This window comes from Sciurus vulgaris (assembly GCF_902686455.1).
Source record: "Sciurus vulgaris genome assembly, chromosome: 8".
Lineage (NCBI taxonomy): Eukaryota > Metazoa > Chordata > Mammalia > Rodentia > Sciuridae > Sciurus > Sciurus vulgaris.
In genome coordinates, this window is record NC_136468.1 from 89,882,068 (window position 1) to 89,907,344 (window position 25,277).

At 39.4% G+C, this 25,277-nt stretch overlaps 1 protein-coding gene across 8 annotated transcripts in view; it reads left to right on the top strand.

Annotated features, from left to right (window-relative positions):
• The window catches only part of CREB5 (cAMP responsive element binding protein 5), a 392,310-nt gene that overhangs the window by 348,504 nt on the left and 18,529 nt on the right, over positions 1-25,277 (top strand). For all 8 annotated transcript variants that reach the window (XM_079152559.1, XM_079152564.1, XM_079152560.1 and 5 more), the window contains one exon: positions 24,611-24,934. In XM_079152559.1, coding sequence (XP_079008685.1) covers positions 24,611-24,934 — 324 coding nt within the window. The remainder of the gene's footprint in view (positions 1-24,610; positions 24,935-25,277) is intronic.

A 25,277-nucleotide genomic window follows, 5' to 3' on the forward strand; every position in this document is an offset into this window, starting at 1 on the left:
TGGAAGCTTTTTTATATTGCAAAATATAAATCTTCACAATGTTTCTTTTGAACTTCTGGTGCTTGGTGAACTTTTAAAATTATAGGTTTTTAAATTGAAGAATATAGAGTAATTTCAAAAATAATTTTTAGAAAATGCAAAAAAAAAAAGTAAGAATAAGGAATTATAACCTAATTACTCAGAGATAACTATGGAATATTTTCTTTTGGTCTTTTGTCTCTGCATAGTCTTTGAAAACATGATTTCTTTGGGCGAATGACATGTTGTCATACGAATATGCTATGATTTATGGGACCATGTCTCTGATGGAGAGCTGTTTGTTGATCATCTTCTTATTGTTTGTAGATGTTTCCATGCTGAATGGCTTTCAAATTATAGGCAAGGGGCGGAGGGTTTCCCATGGAAAAAATAGGAAAAAACTATATTTTACAAGAAAATTCTGAGAATTTGTAACTTGAAAAACATCTTCATATAAATAGTTTTCTAGTTGTACTTTGTAATTTAATATGCAATTAACATAAACATTGTGTAATAATTAAATCCAGTAGTGACAAGGAAATCATTATTTATCTGAAAGTAGAGGATCTACCCTGGTTTTAATCCCCAGCACCACAAAAAAAAAAAAAAAAAAAAAAGAAAAAATGAAAAAAAAAAAAAGTAACACTTTAAGGACTTTTGGCTCATTGAATATGTCAGGATGGGAAATTACCCTTACTCATTTCCTTTTTGAGATGTGACTGACTATCAATGATCATTAGAACCAATTAGCATTAAAACTGTGATTCCCAGTCAAGTTGGAGGTGTGATTATACTCTGATACGGGTTAGCTAATAAAAAATCTTCATAGTTTTCTTCAGAAAATTCATTTATAGATTCAAAGACTTATTTCCATGAACTTAAAAGTAAAAAAGAATATGAGTATAAAATGAATTTGGATTGCTTTTTTATCATTTTTGGAAGCTCCTTAAGGAATTAAGAAATGTCCTAGTGTATTGCCAAAAACAGCAAAAAATGACTGGGAGTGGAGGACAAAGATCACTATTATAATTGATTAGTATGACCCAGAATATTAAATATTAGGTGAATTATTAAATAAGACTGAAGAAGAAAGTTAACAAAATAAACTGATTTCAAAGTGGAGACTACTTTTGCCCCAAAGTCTTTCTTCTCATGAATCAGATATGTCAAGTGTATGTTGACTTATGTTAGGATTTAATAGCCTATCTGATTTAAAAACTCGTCTCATTCATTCTGAACTGAGGAAACAGATCATTTTTACCGTTGTGAACTATCAGCCATGCTTAGACAGATTTCTTCTTTCTTGATGCATTTGCAATCTTATAAAGAGCTTCTGGTGACTCAGAAAATCCCATGCATCAATTTTCCAAATTGGATTTTATGTGATTAAAAATAAATTTAAATCAAACAGAGACTTTGGTGTGCTTCTGAAAATTCCCGTGTCAGGAGTTGGCATGTCTCTGCCGTGTGTAGGTGTATGTGTGCTCACCAACACTGAATGGGCATTTAGGACCTTATTTGAAAAGTTCTTTCCTGGAAGAAGAGTAAAGGGTACTGTTCTGGAGTGCAGCCTGCCATCTCAAGCACTGCTTCAGGGGGAAGGGAAGAGGGTGAGGACACAAAGGAGGCCCTGGGTTTAAAAATTAAAAAAAAGGGCTCATAGGACTTGTTATTTTGGGATATTTGTTAAATGGAATTAATTTGTTTCTGCATTTCTGCATTCAGATCACTTCTTAGATCAAGGTGAAGAAAGGAAAATGAATATTCTTATAGCACAAATAATTTGTTTTTCTAAATTACGCCTGCTCCGTGGTATAAGCCAGCCTACCCTGATTGTCATTGATTGGTGGCAATGATCATGTTTTTCTTTTTACGGATGAAATTGATCCAACAAAATTATGATCTGCTTTTAGTTAGAAGGGTAGATGTAGGTCATGATTATTCAGGGTTGCTTGAAGTAAATAATGAGCCTTGGCAATGAGAAGAGAGAAGAAATATACATCCTCTGAGAAACTCTTTATCATATCTAGACTAGGTCTCTAAGCCTTGTTAGAGACTTGTCATTGTCCCCCTTAACTCTCCTTACCACCCACCTGAAAACCAGCTGTCTGATTTGCTTTCCTGGTCACCCCAGCGACCATCAGGATCTGTCTCCTTTGACAGCCACTTTCTGTTCCTTCCCCTAATTTGACTTTCGTGGCATGGTGATTGTTAAGCTGTGTGTATACTTCTTATTCCTCCAACCAATTTTTTTGAGGACAAGAGCCAGATCAACTTCTCTACTTCTTGCTAATTCCCACACAATGTCAACCCTATCTGATCAGCTCTTATATGTGAGGCAAGAAACTGCAGGAATACTGCAGGAATGCTAAAGAATAGTCACATATGTCCTACCAGCTGAATGCCCACAAACTAGTACTCAGTCAAATTATTCCCTACCGAAGTTGTTGGCACACACAGAGAAAAAATCAACCTTCCCATTCTATTTTTTTTTTTTTTTTTTTTTTTTTTTTTTTTTTTTTTGCCATGCTGGGTTTGAACTCTGGGGCCTCACATGGGCTAGCCACGGGTCTAACCACTTAGCTGTATCCCCTCTCAACCTGAAGAAAGTAAACTTTAGCCAAGTTTAGAAAAGGCATTCTACAATCAAAGCATAACTAATGCTGTAATAAAGTGCTTCAAAATCAAACCTGTTTAGATCACCTGCACTTTGATGCTGATGATTATTTCTACTGTTGTTTTTGGAATATACTAAATCATATACCCACATTCAAGACTGTGCTTTTTTTCTTTTGATATTTAGTAGCTGAAACCTCGTCTTCCCCTTATTTTATTGTAGTTTTTAAAATAAAGACAGCAGAGTAAAATATATTCCAGCTGACTTAGCCAAAATAGTGATAGATACTGAATGCATATTAAACTGAATCTTGAGGAATAGAATTGTTATTTTTGTATATTGAACCCGGAGGGAGGAAAGTTTCATTCCTGTCAGTGCTTCTTCAAACATTTTACATCCTAAAAAAGGTGTGGATGTTATCAACTTTGATGTCACATGTGGAGGAATGAGGGATATAGCTAACTCCACCCTCTGAGAGGCAGATACCCTGGAGACCCAGAGACAGTAGCAAATGAAGCTGTTTGAAGAAATGCTTTCCAATTATTCTGCATTCAGCAAAGCAGATGGGATTCTGATTCTCTGGGGAAAAATATCAAGAGAAATCCTGAAATATCACTAATGTGCCTGATTTATACGAAATTTTGTCTTATTTTTATCTAGTTTTTCAGTAGGCTATAGTGGGAAATTTTAAAATGTCTAAAATGTTGGTGTGTGTTTTTAAGAAATCTGCAGGAGTGAAATTATCTGGCACTATTTTCATTTCCAAAGGAATCAGGTTTAAAAGGTAAAATTGTTGTTCAGTTGTGAGAACCTTCTGGAAGCAAATCCTAGAAGACAATCTGAGAAATACTTACATGGAAGGTCAAGCAATGTCCAGGGGAAACTGTCTACAGCATTCCTACCAAGCCTCTGAAGAGAAGTTCAGGTCTAAAGTGGTTTGCACTCGATGCAAGAATATTTCCCTCCCTGTCAACAGAGTAACTTCTCATTTAAAATAAATTGAGAGACTGGACAAGAGTGTTACAAAGAGAACACTGTCCATCAAGTAGCATATTGTTTGGCATAAGGGTTTATTATTATTAACTTTTTGAAATATTGTACTTTGTGCTTAGCATGTGCTGATACAGAGGGTTTGGACTTTTTTACAATTTCAAAAAAACTGAAAATGAACTTTTACTAGAGATACTGCTGAATCCAAAAATGCATTGACTTGAAATAACTGAATTTTATATTGTTTTTTCTTAAATTAATAAACTTCTCTATCAAAAATACATTTACTTTGCATACAGGTATACCTGCCTGTACTTTAGTTGAAAATATAGTTAAAGGGATTTTGACCCAAGATTGCTGAAGAAATTTCTTAAAGGTCTGCAAAACATCTTTGAAGGTATAAATGATAATTAAATGTTAGGTTGTTCAATACACTGACATTATTTTCCCCATATATAATTGTCATTCAAAATTTATAAAAGCCCCGTGTTGATCTACTGTCAGTAGTGAAAACTGAAAACTGAAATACACCAGACTAAACTAGAAGACTTGAACACATTAAAAAAAAGTAGGAAAGTGCCCAAAGTCAGGCAAAATATACCAATTTTTAAATAAATCCTTTCTGGTTAAGTTGATCTGAAAATAAAAAAGAAGAAATGAAAAAAATACTAGTGCATCGTCACCTAAAACTTCCCATTTTTGAAAGCAGAAGCTCTCCGCCAGTCATAACTGATGAGACAAAGATGTCAACAGGAAGACAGGATTTAATTCCACTTGCTGTTATCCAACTCAATAGACATTTCTTAAGGTATTAGAAGTCAAGTATTTGGGACGTTACCAAGAAGAGCCACATCAAAGATTTGGTATTTCTTTAGGCCCTTTGGAAATTAGCAAATTATTGAGGGAGAAGCTCAGTTCTGCAACCAAAGAGCTGAAAATGGAGTCGGCCAATGGTGAGGGGAGGAGACACAAGAAATGAAGGGAGGGAAGGAGAAGGCTGAGGAGGTTCTAAATCTTAGCATGACATAGAGAAGCCAGCATAATAACCTGCAGAGTACTAGACTTCAATAAGATACTCGGGCACTTCATTCTTTTCACCCCAGACCCTGTCCTGGTATAGGCTCAAAAATCATATTTCCTGGGCTGGCCCTGTGGCTCAGTGGCAGAGCACTTGCCCAGCATGTGTGAGGCACTGGGTTCAGTCCTTAGCACCACATAAAAATAAATAAATGAAGTAATTTTTTAAAAAATCACATCTCCCTTTAAGATGCAATGTCCCCACTCAAATTACCCATGTGGCCTTATCATTGACACATCTTTGTCACATGGCTGCTTAATTAACCAGCTGAGTCACGAAAAAGGTCATCATATTTGTACATTAGATTCCTTTCTTGCCATATTAAACCCACAACTCATTTACTCTAAATAATATGTGAAAACATACTTACGTATTTGTCCAGAATTTGTCTTCATTCAAGTTTATACAATACTTTCTTTGTAAGGCTCACAAAGGAAATTTTTTATTCTGAATAAAACCAAAATCAAACATATACATGTAATGATTTGCTTATAATTATTATTTTTCAATAAAAATAATAAAATTATAGAATTTCCTCTTCTTCTCCCCATCTTTTCTAATTTTTGCCACAAGGTTAGCTGCAAATGTACAGTCTAGTGTCACCACATAACTGGGTCAGCCAGGAGCAGGGTAGGAGGGACATGTAGTAAAATGAGGGGTCCAGGATAAACTGATTAAAACCTGTACCTTTGCTGACTCACTGGTAAAACAGGCCCAGATCTCACCCACCATATGAGGAGTAACTATCACCAGTAACCAAAATCCAAGCATCAGAAGCAGAGATTGGCACAAAGCAATCAATGAACCTTTTGTAGATTTTCCTTAACAAATCACTAACTAAGTAGATGATTTTTCTGATCCTGAGCAGGCCGCTGATACTTTGGCAGGCTTGTATATAATCAATGAATTAAAAAAAAAAAAAATGAGCTAGAGAAGGATGAAGTGTTGTGTCTGCTAGTGGCCCCTGAAAGGGTGATAAACACTAATGACCATCATCACTCAGACGACTTTGTGCTGTTTTGAGCATCTCCCTGCCCCAGTATTTCATTGCAATTGATAGGTTTTCTTGTCGCCCTACAAACACTCAGGCTAAACAGAGCTAGTGGGACACTTCAAGTCTTGGAGGCTAAGAATGTGCATCTCCACTTGGCTGCGAGGGACAGCTTGACACTGGCATCCTTTGGCCTTCTTGCTGCCCCCACTAACCTAGCCCTGATAAATAAGCCAACTAATTGAATTAATAAACAACTCCTTCTTATTTTTTTTTTTAACGGCCAGCTGGCATGCCATCAAAATGTGTGATAAATTATCTGTCACTGCTTTTAACCACAGCAGGGGGAAAGTGGAAAAATTAGCCACTTCAACCCTTTCTCGGGTTCCCTGCCCTGCTCCTCAGTTTGCTTAGCTATAGGATTCGTTTCCCCCTCCCTGGTCTTGTTGCTCTGGCTGAGGTCCAGAACAGAGTCGCTCTGAGTGGAGAAACGTATTTGGCTGCCCTGATGATGAATCCTTAAGCCCCGGCTCTGGTGGGATGCTGACATTCCGCGCCGGTCTGTGGGAAAGCTAGATTTGTCTGCTGCCCTGGCAGGAAAGGTTCGGATATGAGCTTGTGGTTTAAGCCCACAAGATTCTTGTTTAGGGAGGGGGTGTGATGTGGTTCACAAGCCAGGGGTTATGATGTCTGCTTTCTCTCGCTCCACCTCTAATGCCAAACAGCTTTTAGGCCTTTTTGCAAAAGGTTCACCAGATGCTTCAGAATGGAAGGGACTGCCCGTTGTGCTGTTCACTTCTCACACATTTCAGCACCTTAGCAGCTTTCTTCAGTTTTTTCCTTCCTCCCTCTTTTCTTTGTCTCCTCAAACCTCATCACAAGTCAGTATTGTTAAAGGTATTGATTTTTGCAAGCTGTTGTTCAGGATCATTCCCCAGAATCATGCAATCTATAAACAGTTCTGTACAATTTAAGGACACTTTTCTTGATTCATTTTTCTGATGGTCTCCAGTGCAGTTGCTCAAAGTTAGAAAAATAAACAGTTCCCATCAGGCTCAATCCATGTGTAGACATCATTAGGCCTTTGCCTTGACTCACCGTGGTATAGAGAGACCTCCCGGGGTTCACCCGCCTCAGGAAGCATCTGGGTCATATGTCCCAGTTTAACACTGTAATTCTCTTAGAGGTACTCGCATTTTTAGGATGTTGCCTTATATAATAATATACAAATCATTGGCAGGGAACTGTCTGGAACTGGCACCAGATGTTGGCGGGAGTGAGGGGGTGAAGGCAGGGTTCTTGATCTGTTTGATTTACGGGCTTCCAAATGCTTAAGGAGTTTTTTTTTCCCCAGAACCTCTGTGCTTCCCTGCCTATGTGGAGCAGCACCTTAATTCCTTAATTCACTACTCTTAAATAAGGGATACTTTGGAATCTTATAAAGGGAAGGATTTATTTTTTTATTTTTTTTTTTAGAGGAAAATGGAGCTTTTGGGACAAACTCCATGTAATTGCTAAAGTGAGACCTCAACCATTATCAGGCAAAAATGGGCACTGTGCTCTTGATTAGTGTTTGGTTATATTTTATACTAGAATGTTCGCTATAGCTTTCTTGTGCGTTCTTTGATACTTTCCAGTCTGGGCTTTTCTAGGCCTCTCTGTGGATCCAGCAGCTTAATGGGACTGGGGGTGGGGCAATGGAGAGAGGAATTAAAGTTATTCTGAACCAATAGTGTGAAGTATTGTGTTTGTGAAACTCCAGCGCATTCACACCTCTGTGGAACAGTAACTTGCTGCCTCGAAGAATACCCTTGAACTCCACAGGGCAGAATCCAAAAATTCTGGATCCTGTTTAAAGGGCCATAGGAGAATCTCGGCACTGACTTCCACATTATTTCTAGCACCTGGTCATGTGCCATTGCCTTTTCTTCTTCCCCTTGCCCACTTCATCTTGGGCATGCACACACTCACCTGGCCACGTGCTTAATTCCACCTCGTTGGTCACAAGGCAGTTCCCACTGTATCAGGGAGACAGAAGGTGGTAGTCTCAAGAGAATATTACCAATAGTGAGAGATCACTGAAAGAGGAGATAGCCAATTTGTATCCAGCTTTGTGACTGCCCATTTTAGACACCTTTCCCCCAACCCTTTCAAAGAAAATGAGCAAAACAATATAGGAAATTAAAACAGTTTGTTTGGGTACACTCCATATTTAACAGAAGAGGAGGAAATGTGGAGAAGTTATGTAGAGACTTTGTATATTTCCAGACCCTGCCTCTTGAAATTCTTTACAGATAAAAGGTAGGGTGGGATTAAGAGGGAAGTCCCTCTCCCCACTTATTGACTAAATAAATGTTGAATTTCTACATGGAAAGAGTATATGAGAATGTTACTGGAATCTCCAGGTTTGGGTGATTGTTGGAAAGTAGAAGAAGTGTTAAAGTTCCTCCCTAATTCAGAGACCATGTTCTTACTTTCCCTGCTGCCAAATAGAGTACATAACTCTTCTCCCACCCTACTGGCCAAAATCATATGCCAATCTGAAAAGTCACTAAGTAGAAAATGTCAGGACTGAGACTCGCTGTGATTCCCTTCAGAGACCTCCATAGGACTGGAATGACTGGAGAGATAACAGAAAATAATCTCATAACCATTTGAGAAAGTCAGAGGAAAAAAGCGAGAGAAGGACACCGTGCCCTTTCACAGAACTCAAAAGCTCTTGGAACCTGCCTTGTCTCCTGCACAGACCGCATACCAGAAGGTGACAGATGTTGCCTGCTGGGAGCGCACCTGTCTCCAGCTGAGGAGACACAGATGCCTGTGGGCTTAGCAGACCCTGCCCCACCAGTCCCCCATGGCACAGTGGCTCTCACTGTCTCTGATGAGAAGCAGCCTCGCCTCAAAACACATTGAGTTGATGCCCACTGAAAATACAGAGCACATGGCTGTTACCATTTTCATATGTCATCTCTGTTTCTTATTTACTATTTTAGATGCAGCTGAGTGCCAGACTCATTCCCAGGGTAGCAGAGGAAGCCTGGACCAGTAGTCAGGAGGCCTGGGTTCCAATAGACCTTCAACCTTGAACTCGTCATGTGATCACATGACCCCTTAATCTCACTGGCTCTCAGTCGTTCAGTGTTTACAATGAAATAGTCTTTGCCCAAGTAGCTCCAAAATTCTTCCTATTATTGGAGCCTATGGTTAAAGAAAACTAAAGCTAAATTTATTTTTTTTTGAGGTTCAGGGGATTGAACCCAGGGGTGCTTTATCACTGAGCCATCTCCCTAGTTTTTTTTCTTTTTCTTTTTTATTTTGAGATAGGGTCTCACTAAGTTGCTGAGGCTGTTCTCAAACTTGCTGTTAGTTCTCCTGCCTCAGCCCCTAAAGTTGTTGGGATTCTAAGTGTGCACCACAGCATGCACCAAGTTCATGATGTTGCTGTTATCCCTCCCAAGCCACAGAGTAGAATGATGAATTTTATAAGGATAGGAAGGAAATGACACAAAGAAGATACTTTGTGTTTAGTTGGATTTTGAAACCAGCCAATTTCATATCCATGTCACAATGGTCTGTGATGTCGCCTTCAAAGAAATGAAATAACTTATTAATAGATGCCATTTAGTCATAGTTTAGTTAGCCTGGCTGTCAGGTTAAGGCAGGGATTTTTCAATTTTGACATTATTGAAATTTTACCTGGATAATTCCCAGTCTTAGCAGCTGTCCTGTGCATTATAGAATGTTTAGCAGCATCCCAGGTCTCTACCCTCTATATACCAGTATATACCTTCTCCAGATGTGACAACAAAACATTTCACCAATATTGCCAGATGTCCCTCACGGGCAAAATTGCTCTCAATCTCTGTGTTAAGCCATGGCTAAAAACTTCAGTTTAGGCTCAAGTCAACTACATAGAGGTGATATGTTGCAATCTAAAAATGCTAGTTAACCCCCAAACACCAGCATTCTCTTTTTAATTTAAATTAAAGCAATCTAAATCTGATAAAAATATCTATTTAATCTGTAATATCATAGCATTTTGCAGTCAATGGGGTTAATTACATTTTGAGTTCTTTGGGAATGAGTAGTATCTCTACTGGCTATTTCTTACTGTGCACAAAGAGAATGTGGTAGGAAGAATGAACAGCTTCCTTCCAAGTGCCAGGGCAGTGCAGAATGAGGAGCCAGTCATTGTGCATGATGCTTACAGTACCCAAGGAAATGAAGCAAGTGCTTGCCAGTTGGAAGGGTGGAAGGAATCTTTGGGAGGGAAGCTGCTGCCATTAGCCTCGCTGAAGTGGAGCCAGATTAAAACCCTCTTTTGGTTTTAAATAAAAAGGCGTGGAACATTTAATGACCAGCTTCAGGACATCAGAGCCCAAGCTGTGCCTCATCATGCTCCATCAGGAGCTCATGAGCCTGAAAGGTTGTTACTTTAGGTCCCTTCTGTATTCCTAGATTGGCATGTATTTTGGTGGGACCAAATTATGGAAATTCCATAGGTTCATCTAACAAATTAATCTCTTTAAAATGGTAGTCTCACTGTTCTTCCTAATTACTTGAAGAGTCCGAATTTAAATTGCAGTTGAAATGTTTCACTCAGTTGCCCTGACAACCTTCTTTTCTCAGACTAAACAGATTCTACCTCTATCTGTTCACTGTAGACACTAGTACTACATTGAATTTGTTTTCACTTTTGATATTTTATAGGTATTCTTTGAACCAGACTTAAAACTCCCATGAATATTAAGTGTAAATTCATGAATCAATTAATGCAATCATTAGGTCTGATTTTTGAGAGTGGTGAGTTTCATCTCTTTATTTTGCAACCATTAAGTTCTGAAATGATCACAGTTGATTTAAGGGTGCGTATTAGCCTCTTACCTGGGTAGCTATTTTCATTTAGGAGGAAATCAGTCACACTAATGCTGCACAGTGTCTTCCAACTACCTTTCCACACCCTGGTCAGAAGTGTCTTGGTTTTAAAATAGGTCAGTTTTCCCAAAAGGTCCATTCCTTGAGTTTGAAAGGCAAATCTTTGAAACAGCCCCACTTTTCAGCACTGGGTAAAGGTTCTCTGTTGTCGTATCCCTTTGATAATACTTAGGCAGTCCGCAGCTTACAGTGATTCAGCTTAGTTTTTATCTGGTACAAATACAATATGCATTCAGTAGAAATGGCACTTAAATGGCACATGCCTGTAATCCCAGCAACGCAGGAGGCCGAGTCAGTAGGATTGCAAGTTTGAAGCTGTCTTCAGCAACTTAGCCAGGTCCTAAGCAACTTAGAGAAACCCTGTCTCAAAATAAAAAAAAAAAAAATTAAAAAAGGGTTGGGGATGTAGCTCAGTGGTAATGTGCCCTTGGATTCCATCCCTAGTACAAAGAGAGAGAGAGAGAGAGAGAGAGAGAGAGAGAGAGAGAGAGAGAGAGAGAGAGAGAAAGAAAGAAAACTGTACATGTACAACTGTACTTATAATTTTTATACTTTTGTTCGTTTTCTGGGCTAGGAAGGTGTCCAGTATCTCCCATGATCTCCCAGTCAGCCAGGCTACCACAATGGGAAATAGAACTGATGCTTTACTGTGTTGCTAAGTTGTAGGTTTTGGTACATTAAGTGTATTAAATACATTCTCAACTGATTTCATCATATAGTGGGTTTATCATCATATGGTGGGTTCCTCTGTTAGTCCAGGAATATCTCTATTTTATTGACAATTAATGTTACAAAAATCTGAATGGTATCTGAGATCAAAGCTATGTCAAGAGTAGTGGAATGAAAAGAGTCCATTCAGAGAGCTCACCATCTCTGCAAGGAAACCTGGCCCAAAATTACTCAAAGAAAAGGGTAACTTTTTTCAGAAGGTAGATATGTGTAGTAGTTAAATCCCTGCATCATCAGCCTGGGTCACACAAATGCACATCTAGAATGCCAAATTCTTATCCTATGATGCATATGCTATCTTTAAATGAAAACCAAAAAATAGTTAAAAAGAAAGAGACTTTAAAGAATGAGAACATCCTTCTATTCCCACTCACTTTCCCTCTGTCTCTAATCTTCCATCCAAGAACATCAAGGGAAACAATGTTGGGCACCCAGATCAAATTAAAGATTATTGAATAGTATGAACAAAAGCACTTAGATATATTTTCTCTTGTTGGAATCTAATTTTAATTTTTTTTAACTTAGGGGAAACACTTGGGGTTAGTCTCAGAAGAGTATATTTCTTTCTTTGTTATAAATTGAATTTTAGTACATATCCCTCCTACTTCCAGAAAGGATTTTGAGTTACTAAATAATACAAGTCAACTTAGCTCATTTAAAAAAAGAGCCCTACTCATAGTGAATGCTACCAGTCATAATAAGCCAACTACTTGACTATTGACAGTTGCCCTCTTTGGCAAAGCCCACAATATGTGGTAACCCACCAAGGAAGCTTAATAATGATACACTTCCCGTAGTGAATGAGTTTTGGAAAGAAATCAAAGGATACTTTTGAGCAAAAAGAAAGGGGAAAATAGCAGGCCCTGAATTGGTACCAAGAAAAACAATCCATCTTCTGCTTTAAAAATGATTCTCACTCAGATGGGTTTGGTCTCATCAGTTAGTCAGACCAGAACCAATGGTGAACTCACTTAATCTGAATATGCTGGCAAAAATGCTTTCAGTCCATACCAGAGTAGAACATCTGCCTGGTGAGAAAGCAACCCTTTAATGGGGAAGGCCCTTCTCCTCATAAGATGGACTTCACTCGTGTTGATTCTGAAGACTCAAGAATGCTCTTTAAACATGATGCCCTTCTGAAAGGCAGGCTGGGTGCTGGTAGGTTGGTTGTTGGATGGAATATATCACAGAAATGGGAGAGCAACTCCCCATTGCTAGAACTACCGTCATTATTTCCACTTGGCTTAGTGGTTGACACATTTGGCTAACCATTTTGTTAGCCTCTGGTTAACCATGTGTGGTTTGAAAACCTTACAGAAGTGGGCACACTTCTAAATATAATGTTATTCATACAAAAACAACCCTGTAGGGTGCTATTCCTTTCTTATGTGCCATAACAAATTCAGACACTGTTTTGCTGGCGTCTGGTGAAAGAACGAAATCACCTGATAATACCACTTTGGTGATTGATTTATCTGAAAAACACAGTAGAATGGACAAGTCTATTGGAATATTCTAACTCAATCTAGAATTCACTTCTCTCTTACAACAGTTTTTTGTATTTTCAGTGTAAATCAATATATACTATAACCCTTGAATGAAGCATTTTTTCACCTCCAGCAGAGCCAACTAGCTTTCACACCTATCCTTCTTCCTATGTCTTCTTTCCTTGCCTCTGCTCTGGCTTCTTTTTCTCCTTCTTGCCTTCTTCATTTATTATCCACCATCTTTCTTCTAAGCAGGAAACTGCTGCGCTGACCAGGCTGTACCACAAAGAACAATCCTCACGTTCAAATTCCTCCCCTACTAACTTCCAAGCAGGTAGCTTGACATTGCTTCACAGAAATTTTCTACATCGCCAAAAGGTGGGGATTGATCTTTGTCACTTACTACATATATAGGCTGAATATCTGCCAAGAGCTTCATCCTTTTTGAAGGAAGGTCTTGACTTAGGGCAAGCTACTGTGTTATTGCCCTTCCCTGGTGAGCCATTGCTTCAGAGAAATGTGGAGTTGGAAAAGAAATCACTTGAGCTGGGAAAGAAGACAGATCATGAAAATGATATCTTCAGCTTGTTAAGAGAAAAATTCTTTGAGAGGCCATTTTCAATTAATAAATCAACCAGAAAGCTTTCTATTTGGCATTTTTAGAATAGTGCTCAGTGGTGACAATGTGATTTAAAGAGATGGTTCCACACTCCCCACCCCACCACCCCTGTTACTTGTATTATAGGCAGTAAAATGGTAGATTTAGGTTTCTGGTTTTTTGAATTGTATACCATGGAGACAATAGAAACAGAGAGGTAAAGAGAGAGCTTAGCAAGGGCCTGTGATTACTGTGCTAAAAATGTGACAAGCAGTTAATGCATTCTGATTGTCATACCATCTGAAAAAGAATAAAACTTTAAGGAAAACTCTAAACTAGGGGGAAAAAAAGCATAGAATACTCAATATTTTCCAATACTCAGGTATTAATGAAATCTTTGAAGTGTAGGTAAGAAATGACATAATTTGGATGCATCCTCATGGGCTTATTTCAAAAGCTGTTCTAAGTGTGTGGCTTCCTAGTGTATACATGCACATGTGGCTGGATTCTTCTGAAAGCAATCGATTCTTCTTTGAAATGCTTTAAATATAGAAGTACAGGGGAAAGTGGAGGAGGTTTTGTGTTTTGTTCTGACTTCCCCACACACAGCTCTATTCTCTCTGGTGCAATTTGCCTAAAGCACTATAGATTGTACCGTGATGGACCCTGTTGCTTAGGATGACTGTCCTTCATCCTGAGCCTGTCAAAGGTTTCCAGAGGTCCATCCTGCCCAGGGAGACCAGGCGGTTCCCAGGTAGCATCATGGATTTCCAGCGTGCTCAGAGTCCAGGAATTATGGTTAAATGTGCTGTTCATGTTGTCAAATGGGGTTGCCAGGTTAAGGACCATATAATTCAGACCAAGCACAGGCTTGGGACTCTTATTTAACAGGGTGGTAGAACCTCACAGCGAGTTGGCTATTGGTCCAGTGGCCTTGGAGCACCAATATTCACAAAACCTCAAAAGTAAGTCAAGCAGGAAACATACTCTCTGGCCTCATTCTTCTCCTGTGTTCTTGGTGACCAGTGACACAAGTAGGACTGAACACACATAGAGCCTCAGATGTGGACACCAAGGGACAAGTCAACTATACTTTCCTACAATCATTGACCTCAACATCAGAGAGAAACACCTGGAGACTTCTTACTACAGTAAGTTCCAGGCCACACCAGATTTCTCCAACAGAGGCTTAATAGTGCACAACTAGAATAAAACCAAAAGAAGACAGTAATACAGAACAACTGATTTGGATAACTCTTCCAAGGGCTAGATAGAGTGTGTTCAGAGAAAGTGTCTTCTCCAAATCCCTGGAGGCTTTTTAGTCAAACATTCAGACTCAGAAATTTGGGCTTCAGAGATATTGAGGGGCTCCTTGGGGATGGAGCTAGAGGCAGTGCCTACTGAATGCAGTTGCCCTCACAAGACAATGGGACAGATCTGCCAGAGAACTGGGTGATGTGGTGACAACTGTCTGGTCCCCTGGAGGATCACACTGCCAAGTCTTGCACCTCCAGCATCAGGTGCTACAATGGAATTGTTGTCATGATGGTCACCAAGCATATACCCAAGCACTGTTGTGCATTAAAAAGGATACCTTTTATGTAGCTAAGGTTACCAGCTGACCATCTTGCTTGGGAACTGTAACACTGAGGAGAAATCCTTTCCATCACTATTCATTTCACCACCTTTTGCCAAATAGTTAGGTCACCCACTCAGGAAAGGCCCTGTGATGCACATATGGAGTGAAGTTTGCTGTGGGAACTTGAACTCTGAATTTCCTGACTTCTGTGCAATTAAAATCCCAAACTCAGTGCTGCATTAGCATGGATTTTCCATAGTGAGTTATAAATGCAAAGTTCTACGTTTCATATGTATTTTTCTAACATATGTTACTGCCTATGTTTCTGATTAAATGCTCGTCCAAAATAAAATAACAAGGGATTACTTTTTTTCCAATAGAATTTTCTTCTATAAAAACTGGAAATAAGCCCTCACCTAAAGTTATCCAGGTTTGCAGGTGCTGAGTTTTTAGGGGTGAGCGGTGTGTGCCAGCAAGACAAAGGGCATTATTCTCCCTGCAGTCACCACCAGAAAGGGTTCTTTCAGTGGAGAAAATTACAAGCCAGTGCTTCAAAGACATTACATGGTTAGGCACCGCTCTAGGAAACTTTCAGGCAGCAGGCAGGCAGGCAATCAACAAATACTTATTTTACATTCACCCTATATTCAGTACCTTTAAAATTCCCAGGGAAATCAGCATATTGTATCTTCCAGGGCTAAATTAATACCAGCGGTCATCTCATAGTGCTAAAGGAGCTCAGTGGCAGAACAAATCTGTATTTCACCCAGGTAGGGAAATATTGGTAGAACAAGAAAAAACTCTTTAAAGCTGAAACTTGTCAAGAGTCTCCCTTATTCCTTCCCTTTACAGTCCCCTTTCCCAACACACATGCATGCATACACTACTGTCACCACCACCATTGCCACCATCTCTTCTCAGACTAAACCCAATGCATAGATCAATGCATCAGAATTTTTTTTTTTAATAACGAACACATTTTTGAAATAGGCAAACCTGCCAAGACACATGAATACAAGGATGTTTATTACAGCGGGGGACAAAATGAAAGCAGGGTGCATATTCATCCATACTCCCCAGAGAAAACCCAGAACCTTTTAGATGTGCTATTGACATCTTTGATGGGGTAAGCAGGGGAAGCTACATGGGCTTGTACACATGGGAGCTGGTGTAGGGAAAAATCAGATTCTGGTTCTCTTGCATTAAGTTCTCTAATCAGGTTGTATGGATGCAGCTGGAAAACCACATGAACTGTTATGATGGCCTTCACAAAGTTAAATAAAATCCCCACATCCCTCAGTTATATATATGTTAGTGCCAAGCTACATCTTCCTTAAGCTGTTTTTGGACGGAAGATGCTTGTTGTTGTTATTTTTCTTTGTTTTGTTTCTGTTAATCAAGCCTAAGCTACTAAGCTGTTTCCTGGTAAGTTTCTCTTAGTAGGCAAGTTCTTGTGGGTCCTGATTCTTCAGTGGCTGCATACAACACCCTCTACTAATGTCATGTCATAGTGATGACAATGACTGCTGCGTATCCTCCTTAGTCCTAAACTAGCTAGAAGATGTTCAGGTTGCAAGAGGAGAGTACCAGACTCTTGCAGAGGAGACAGAGTTCTAGAGACAGATACTAAAAACCTGACCCTGACTTCGCAAGGCAAAATATGTTTTTGGCCTTTATCATTTCACACCACTGTTTTGCTTATGGTGACATTGTAATGGCTATTATTAATCATCAGAGGAAGTCAAGAGTTTCTATCAGCACCCTGTTAAAAGAAAAGAGATTCCTATTTCACTTTACCTTTTACTATATATTATATATTTTAAGGAACTAGGGATCTATTCCAGGGCCTCACACATGGTAGACAAACATTCTACCAGTGAGCTACACCACTAGATTTTTGCTTTTTTTTTTTTTAAGATATTTTCAAAATTGAGGTAAAATTCACATCATATAAAATTAACCATTTTAAAATGTACACTTCAGTGGCACTTAATGCATTCAACATGTTGTATAACCAATCACTTCTATCTAGTTCCAAAATATTTTCATCACCTCCAAAGGAAACCGTGTGACTGTTAAGCAGTCACCCTCCCTCCAAGCTCCTGGCAACTACTAATCTGTTTTGTGTCTCTATGGCTTTACCTATTCCAGATATTTCATATAAATGAAATCATACTAAATGTGACCTTTTATGCCTGGCTTCTTTCAATTAGTATAATGCTTTTGAGATTCATGCATGTTGTAACATATAACAGTAGTACTTTATATTTCTTTTTATGAATGAATCATGCTCCGTTGTGCTTTATTCTGAATTTTTAAAAATCAAAAGTAAAACAAAATATTTTAATACTAAGAAAAAATGTTCTTAATTTTTTTTCTTATTTTTCCTCAAAAGTTGGTATCAACCTCTTCTCCATCCACCCAATCTCCCATCCACAAGACTGCCACTCTGTCACACTAATATTTCCTTATGGTTTATACAGTTTCCTATCTGATCACATATGCCCATGTCATGGAGAAGGACTTGCAGCTCCAGGTGACAGCCCAGGCTGCTGGAGTGAGGCTTTAAAACCAAGACTTCTCACTCCAAGTCATCTGTCTTCTTTTTCTGAAGTTCTCCACAACACTGGCTTTTCTTCCCTTCTTTGAGTCATTCATGCAACTCTATTTTCCCTGGACCCCTAACACTTAGCAAGCATCAGCTGGGATCCCTTTTCTGATGGAATAGGGAGCTAAGGATTCTGCCTTCTTCCATAGGTAAAGGTACCAGGCTATGTGGTTTATTTAGCAAAGAATTTAAAGCTATCTCAAAGTTAAGACCAGCTCTCCAAACAGCAGTTTGTTCTGAAATTCACTAAAATGGACAACCTCAGGGAAGCTCACAATTGTGATGAATTAGAAAAGACAGTTGCTGAGTCCAAGAGACACAGAGAAGTGGTTATCTGAAAGAAAATCATTCTATAAATGTGCATTCCTTAATTTCTTCATTTAACAAGAATAAATTGAAAGCTCACTCTTGCAGAACTGTAATTAATGTATGATTTAGATATTAATATGAAAAAGGCTAGCAGCGAAATTGCTAAGATTTGTCTCTCAGGTTTGTTGGGCTCTATAATCATCGAAGTGCAATGCATCATCTCACTCTTGGGTGTGATCAAAACCCAGTTCTCACCCTAGCTCATACTAGAACCAGTGACTTTCCACTCTTCTCAAGTACCATTCTTATTTGTGAGATTTCCTTGAGTCATTTTCCAGTAAGCCAGAGTATCCATCTACAATACAACTTTCTATTTGTACTGATTGCATCATCTCTAATATCTTCAGCATTAATAGTTTTTAATGCTATAAAATGAAAAATAATATGAATATTTTTTTCTTTCTAGGTCATGCAGCATCCTTTCCTTCCTAGGTCATATCTCCTCCCATCTGATAAACTTTTCTGAAGTTTTATTACCAAGCAAAAATCTAAAGCAAAAGAATAAATTGTGCACCATTGGCGCTGAGTTACTTTATGAGAATTCTGAAAGAAAGTGCATTTCATTCCAAATGTGATTAAAACAAGCATGATTTTGGTTCATTATCTAATGATAATCCTGAAATATACTTGGAGTTTAAGATTCACTGTGTGATCACGGTCGGAGGATAAGGCTCACCTTGAAGCCCAGGTATATTTCTGGGCGTTAAAACTATTTCTACCATGACCAGTGAAGCTCAGTGTATGTAACTGTCCCATGATCAGCATGGATAGTTTTCTTTCTACATCTACTTCTTTTCAAGTTCAGAAGCATCTTAAAATCAAAACCAACCATTTATGATTATTAAATTCAGCGTATAAATATCAGTTTGGGGGTTGTTGTTATTGCTGCTGTTATACTAACTTGGAGACTTAATTTAAAAAATGATGGATAAGCTAGAAGAAGTCACTAATCATTGGCATTAAAAGACACAAGCAGTGAAAGTTTATGGTCTCATACCATTGACATCCTGGCCATTCAAAAACCTGTGTTGACCACTTCTATGATCCACCATGTTTGGGGTGTGTGGGAAATGGAAAAAAATTCACATTTTACAGTCATGACTTGAGGAAAATACCGATGGTAATGTTTTGCCTTAAAAAGGAAATAAAGATTTTTGTCATATTTGTATGTAGACAGCTTCTTGCTTGGGGTCAACCCAGAAACACTACATTTTGATATCCTAGTCCTTTTTGGAACAAAACCCAACAGCCACTCATAATTAAAATCTTTCTAGAAAGAATGCTCCAACCTTCCCCACTCCTCACTCAACTGACTTTCAAATAATATTTAATAATTTGGCTTGGCTTTCAGAGTCTATACAGTCTAAGCAAGGTGCCTCACTGAAGATGGAGAAGAAAAGTTTTTACAGTCCCACAAATGTTTCTAGTTGGCATGAGCAAGCTGTTAATGAGAGAGAAATTGCCTGGGGTGGGTGTGGGCGGGTGCGTACTCCCGCAGGAACGCAGGCATGGTGGTGGCAGTAATGATGGTGCGTGTACCTGGGCTTCATAAGACCTGGTGGGACGCACACCAAGCTACGTGGGAAGTAAAAGAGGGGCTGGGGCCCAGCCATTTTGGTAGTGGCCACACTGGGTTGGGATGATGGGGACAGCTGGCTTCTTACCAAGACTCAGATCCAGGGCAGCAGCCCACCCTCCCGTCAGGAACAGTGAACAACGAGCTGGTAAAATACACAGACCAAGTGAAAATGACCCCTATTGACTGGAACCAGCTGTGTGTCATGCTCTGAGAGTCTCTCCCAATTCACTCTTTCAAGTAAACGAATGTGGTAAAAAAGGATAGAAAGTCAACGGAATCCTTTTTTAAATTTTTTTCCTTTTCTGTGCTGCGGGCCCATCTCAGTCATAGCCCTGGATTTCAGAGCTGAAAAATATGTTTATTTGCTCATTAATTTCCTTCTCTCTCCCTTGCCTTTTCTTGGCATTAGGCAGAAAGTTATTTAAAACAAGACACAGTTCAGCTTCAAAAAGAAAAATCATTCTGCAAAATACAGCTTGGACTCATTTACTGGTCATTTATCATTGCTCAGAGAGTGGGGTGCAAATATCTATATTTGGTATATTTTAATGATTTACAGTGCGGTTGCTGTAACTGGCACCATTATATAGGGAAGCAGCAGGCTCCTTAGGACTTTGAGAAGTGTCCCAGACTGTTTTGAAATGACATGGAGAATATTAAATGTGGCATATGCAGAGCAGCTTGATAACCATTTATCTTCACTGCTTTCCTTCAAATAGGATGGTGGCTGATGCTTAGAGGGTAAACTCAACCCAGAGACCTGAAGCTTTTTAAGGAAGGCTCTAAGCCTTCATTTCCAAAAGTAAGAGTGTATTTGTTCTCACCAGTGCTTTTCAAAAGCTTTGTTTTTATTTGTCTTCCGTTTGCTTCAGATAGTGGGCGGGTAACAGTGTGCCTAGTGTGGTGCCTGGCACGTAGTCAAAACCCAGTAAATATTTGTTGGGTGAATAAATAGTTAAACGGAACGTTATTAGCAATGCTAGTGTTATTGTCTTGGTGTAGAACATGCAAGAACAGACTTGAGGCAATCAAGTAATTTCCCTTAACAGTACAAGCTAATTATTTGAGAGATGAAGATCTGGTGCGTAGTATTTATTTGTCAGACTCCATTTGCTCCTAATTAAAAGGGGGAAAGTTGTCTGTAGCATTGAAGAGACAACAGGACGACCCACTCCCAAACAGCTTTTCAATATTACATGCCTCATTTTCAGGGAAAATATATCAAGAGGAAGTTAATGTGCATTCCTCTTATTTATTTATGTTTTCTTTTTCTTTTCTCTGTTATCATTTTCTAGAGGGCAGGCTGGGTGTGGAGCAGGAGATCTTTTGATACTGCTTTTATAGCCCATCTGCCTACAGGCCTCCTGGAGTTGATTCTAACTCAGCTGACCTATAAAATCATGCTTCCATACAAATACCACCGGCAGTGATCCAGGACAAAAATACTGCTGCCCTCATCATAAGCCTCAGAAGGTTTCATTCATTCATTCACATTTCCACTCATCCATTCATTCCAAAGATACTAATTCCATGTCTAACATGTACCAGACTCTATGCTAAAGCTGTGAAAGTAACACTGAGCAAAATTTAACCCTGTTCCTCTTCTCATGAAACTCATGATCTGGGATGATTGATGGATATTAATGGAATAATCATACTAAAAACCATATAGCTACAATCCAAACTAACTCAAACTTTTTTGTGTGTGTGCTCAGGATTGAGCCCAGGACCTCATGCATGCTAGGCAAACCCCTTACCAGTGAGCCACATCCCTAGCCCTACAAACCAGAAATGTTTTTAAAGGAATATGGTTCTACTGGGACCATACATCATCAGGAATTGATTTACATTGATTGATTTACACACAAAGGCCTTGTGTTTAGATGGAATGCCATGCTCCCTCCATTGACTAAAAGTAGGCCAGGGAAGAACAGGGGGATGATGGCGAGCCGGGGCCTCACCTTTTAGGGACTGAGAGCTTTGGTCCTCATCCCTAAACAATTCAAAGACATTTCTAACCCCCCAAGGTGTAGAAGTGGAGGAGGGAGAAGGGATGCACAGACCTTAGCCCTCCTTATTGTATCTGTTTTGAAATGGGGGTGGGGTTGTCAGTGCCTCTCAAATGCACAAGGGAGGTGAAGATGCTGGGCCCTGCATGGTTCTGTGCTGCCAGTGAGCTTCCTGAAAATTCTTCCTATCCACCCTCACCTCCACCAAACTCCAGGGAGAGTGTGCCGCCTGGGTCTCCAGTTGTCTGCTAACAGACACACCTGACTCCCATGTCTACCACTGGACCTCACATCATGACCCTCATCTTGACATCTTTTCTGGCCCTTCTCCTTTTCTCTGCCATTCCTTTTGATGACGGGAGGTGGCATAACACATTTATTCCTGTTTCTGGCAAAGGGTGAATGGCATGCCTTCCCACACCTTCTATGCCATGCAGAGAACAGACTTCTGAGGTAGAATACCTCCCTCCTCAGTGGCTGAGCTTGGGCATGTGGCCCTGCCTCTTGCCTCTTCTAGTCTTGCAGGGTCATTCCTTGTGGGCTTAGGGACTTAACATTTATGAAACATAGCATAAGGACCAGCACATAGTGAGTGCTCAATTAATGCTTGTCATTACTATCAGTTATATTCACTGATATAGAAAGATGTAAACGATATATTGATAAAGTGACAGAAAGAAGGTTACAAAACTGTTATAAAAAGTTTGCATAAACATATCCTTATAAATGCTAAGCAAATTTCTAAAGGTTCATGGTAATTACATGTAAGGAGTGAGACTGGGGCTTAGGGGAAGAACACTAGGCAGTAGCTGATTTTCTTTCTTTTACTATGCAGTTACATACTTTTATAATAATGAAATTATAAAAACAGTTTAGAAAGTTTATCAATACTATCCAGTAGATCAATTTTAAAAACGAATTATGATTTCAACATAATTTTTTCATACTTTTTTTTAACCCTTAAGTCGGGAAGTATCATTCAGAAACATTTTTGTGTTAAAGAAACATGTAAAGCAATCCATTTAATCTTCATTTCTTTGCCATGCCATCATCAGAGGGTTATTAAATTTTATTATGATTCTCCTGTTTTAAAATCATCCTACTTGTTCGTCCACCTCTACATTTGCATATAGAATTGTCTGGAATGTTGTTCACCCACCAGTCTAAACAATGCATTTGGCTTCTGGGTGACTGACTTCATTGCACTCTTAAGCATTGTTTAAATTTTTATAATGAGCATTTTTATAAAAACAGTGAAATCATTTCTAAAACTTGAAAGGAGGAGTATAGTTCACTTTCCTTTTTAGTGGTCAACACAGTGCCAGTGTCTACCTTTCCCAGGTGTTCAGGAAGCATAACTTCCTCAGGATCATCTTTACCCAGTGGGGTATCACCTCCCAGTGGCATGTGTACTTTCTCATGAGAGGAGGCAGGTGGATTAGGTGGCTAGTGGATCAGGATATAGGAAATGTTTTCAACCACTATCTAAATCACTGAGTATGCTATCCTGCCCTCCTTTAAAAAAAAAAAAATCAAACTAATGGAGGGTTTTTTTATGTTTAACTAAAAAGTTCAATTAATTAATTTGGTATTTTCTAATAGTTTGATGGTTGAGAATCATGAATGCTGTACAGAGCTGGAGTGCAGTTGCTTTCATCATGATTTAAATGCAACTCTTCCTTCTCTCACTGATTACACACCACTATCAGGCAGATAAGAGTCCAAATCTGGAGAGAACTTGAATCCCTAGTAAATACTTGATGAAGTTTGCCAGTCAGACTTTCATCTCTGGGTAGGATTTATTTCCAAGGAGTAACTGCCTCACACAGTACTTTGCATGTTGTGGCCCTCAGGATGAGGATGATAATTACCTACATAAAGGCAAAACAATTTTGAAGAAGCTGGGATATAGTTGGTAACCAACTGATCTTTTGGAGGGGGTTTAGCAAATTACGGTTGGCGGTCCAAATCTTGCCCACCGTCTGCCTTTATATGACCAGAACTAAGATTGTTTTTTACATTTTAAATTATTAAGGAGGAAAGATCACAAGTAGAGTAACATTTCATGATGTGAAAATTATTTGAAGTTCAAACTTCCCATCCCTAAATAAAGTTGTATGGTAAAATAAACATCATGCTCATTCATTGACATAATGTCTATGGCTGCTTTTGCACAAGGACATTCAAGTTGAGAAGGTGTGACAGACTATAAGGTCCATAATGTTAAAAAGATGTACTATCTGGCTCTTAATAGAAAAAGTTGGCTCAGTCCTGCTTTAGGTTCAGGTAGAAGTTATTTGTGCGCTGCTTGCTGGTTAATGAGCCATGATTTTGTTCTAGAATTACACCATCGCAGAAGGGCACACGTGCAATAATCCAGGTCATTCTACGTCCCTCACTTCCTTGTCAAAGTTGGAAGAAAGTTACCATGTGAGAAAAGATAGATTATCAGAAGGGACCGTGAGAAATAGTCTGGTAACAAATGAAGAGGACCCAATTGTTAATTGAAACCCTAAATTAACAATAGTAATCTTCCTCCATTTGTGAAATTTTGAAACATTTCTTATATGCATCTGAGAAATCTTTTGAGGGAGACAGACTCTTTTATTCTTCTGATTGTTACAAAATGCAGCAATGTGTCAGATGGGAGGCCTCTGCTCAATGGTGTATCATATCATATTGAACAGTTCCCTTTGGTTTGCACTTGTTTTTGGCCATCAGTAGAGTATGGTGAATGATTACAGAGTAGGAAATACCTTTTAGTGGAATATCTGAATCTTGATAGGTGTCCTGTGCAGTAGCCATAAAAAGCCCATTAACAGCTATGGCCGACATTGTCCCTCCAACCTCCCACAATATGTAAGTATGAAATTAATATTGAATCTGTCCTGCCATCAGTAGCAAATGTTGACAATAGTGCTGTGAAATATTATCAAACTGAAACCATGAGTCAGTGTGCTTCAGAATTCCTGTTGTGTCCATGAGTGACCTCAGTTGTCCCCTCTTGTTTTGTTCTGTTTCAGAGGTTGAAGGCCGCATTGACCCACCACCCTGCCGCCATGTCAAACGGGAATATGAACACCATGGGACACATGATGGAAATGATGGGCTCCCGGCAGGACCAGACGCCGCACCACCACATGCACTCACACCCGCATCAGCACCAGACGCTGCCAGCCCACCACCCCTACCCGCACCAGCACCAACACCCAGCCCACCACGCTCACCCTCAGCCCCACCACCAGCAGAACCACCCACACCACCACTCCCACTCCCACCTTCACGCACACCCAGCACATCACCAGACCTCGCCGCACCCGCCCCTGCACACCGGCAGCCAAACACAGGTAGACCCTCTCCATGACCAGTTTCCCCTTCTTGCTAAAGGTGCAAGCTCCAATGGGGGCCACCTCCTTTGACAGGACTGGGTGTTCCATAGAACATTCTGGGGAGCTCCATTCATTTCCTAAGGCAGGAGTTACCCATAGGACACTATCAGATCATAATTTCTATAAATAATATAGTAAATTTCTGGTCACTTTTGTAGGGAGGGAGGACTATCAATTTGAAGTTCTCCGAAATGTATTTTGTGGTGTGTTTCAAAGCAGCTCCTAAGAACAGTAAAATAATGGGAGGATTAGGAGCAATTTAAGCTAGTGATGAAAAATGAGTAGAAAAAATCAGAAAAAT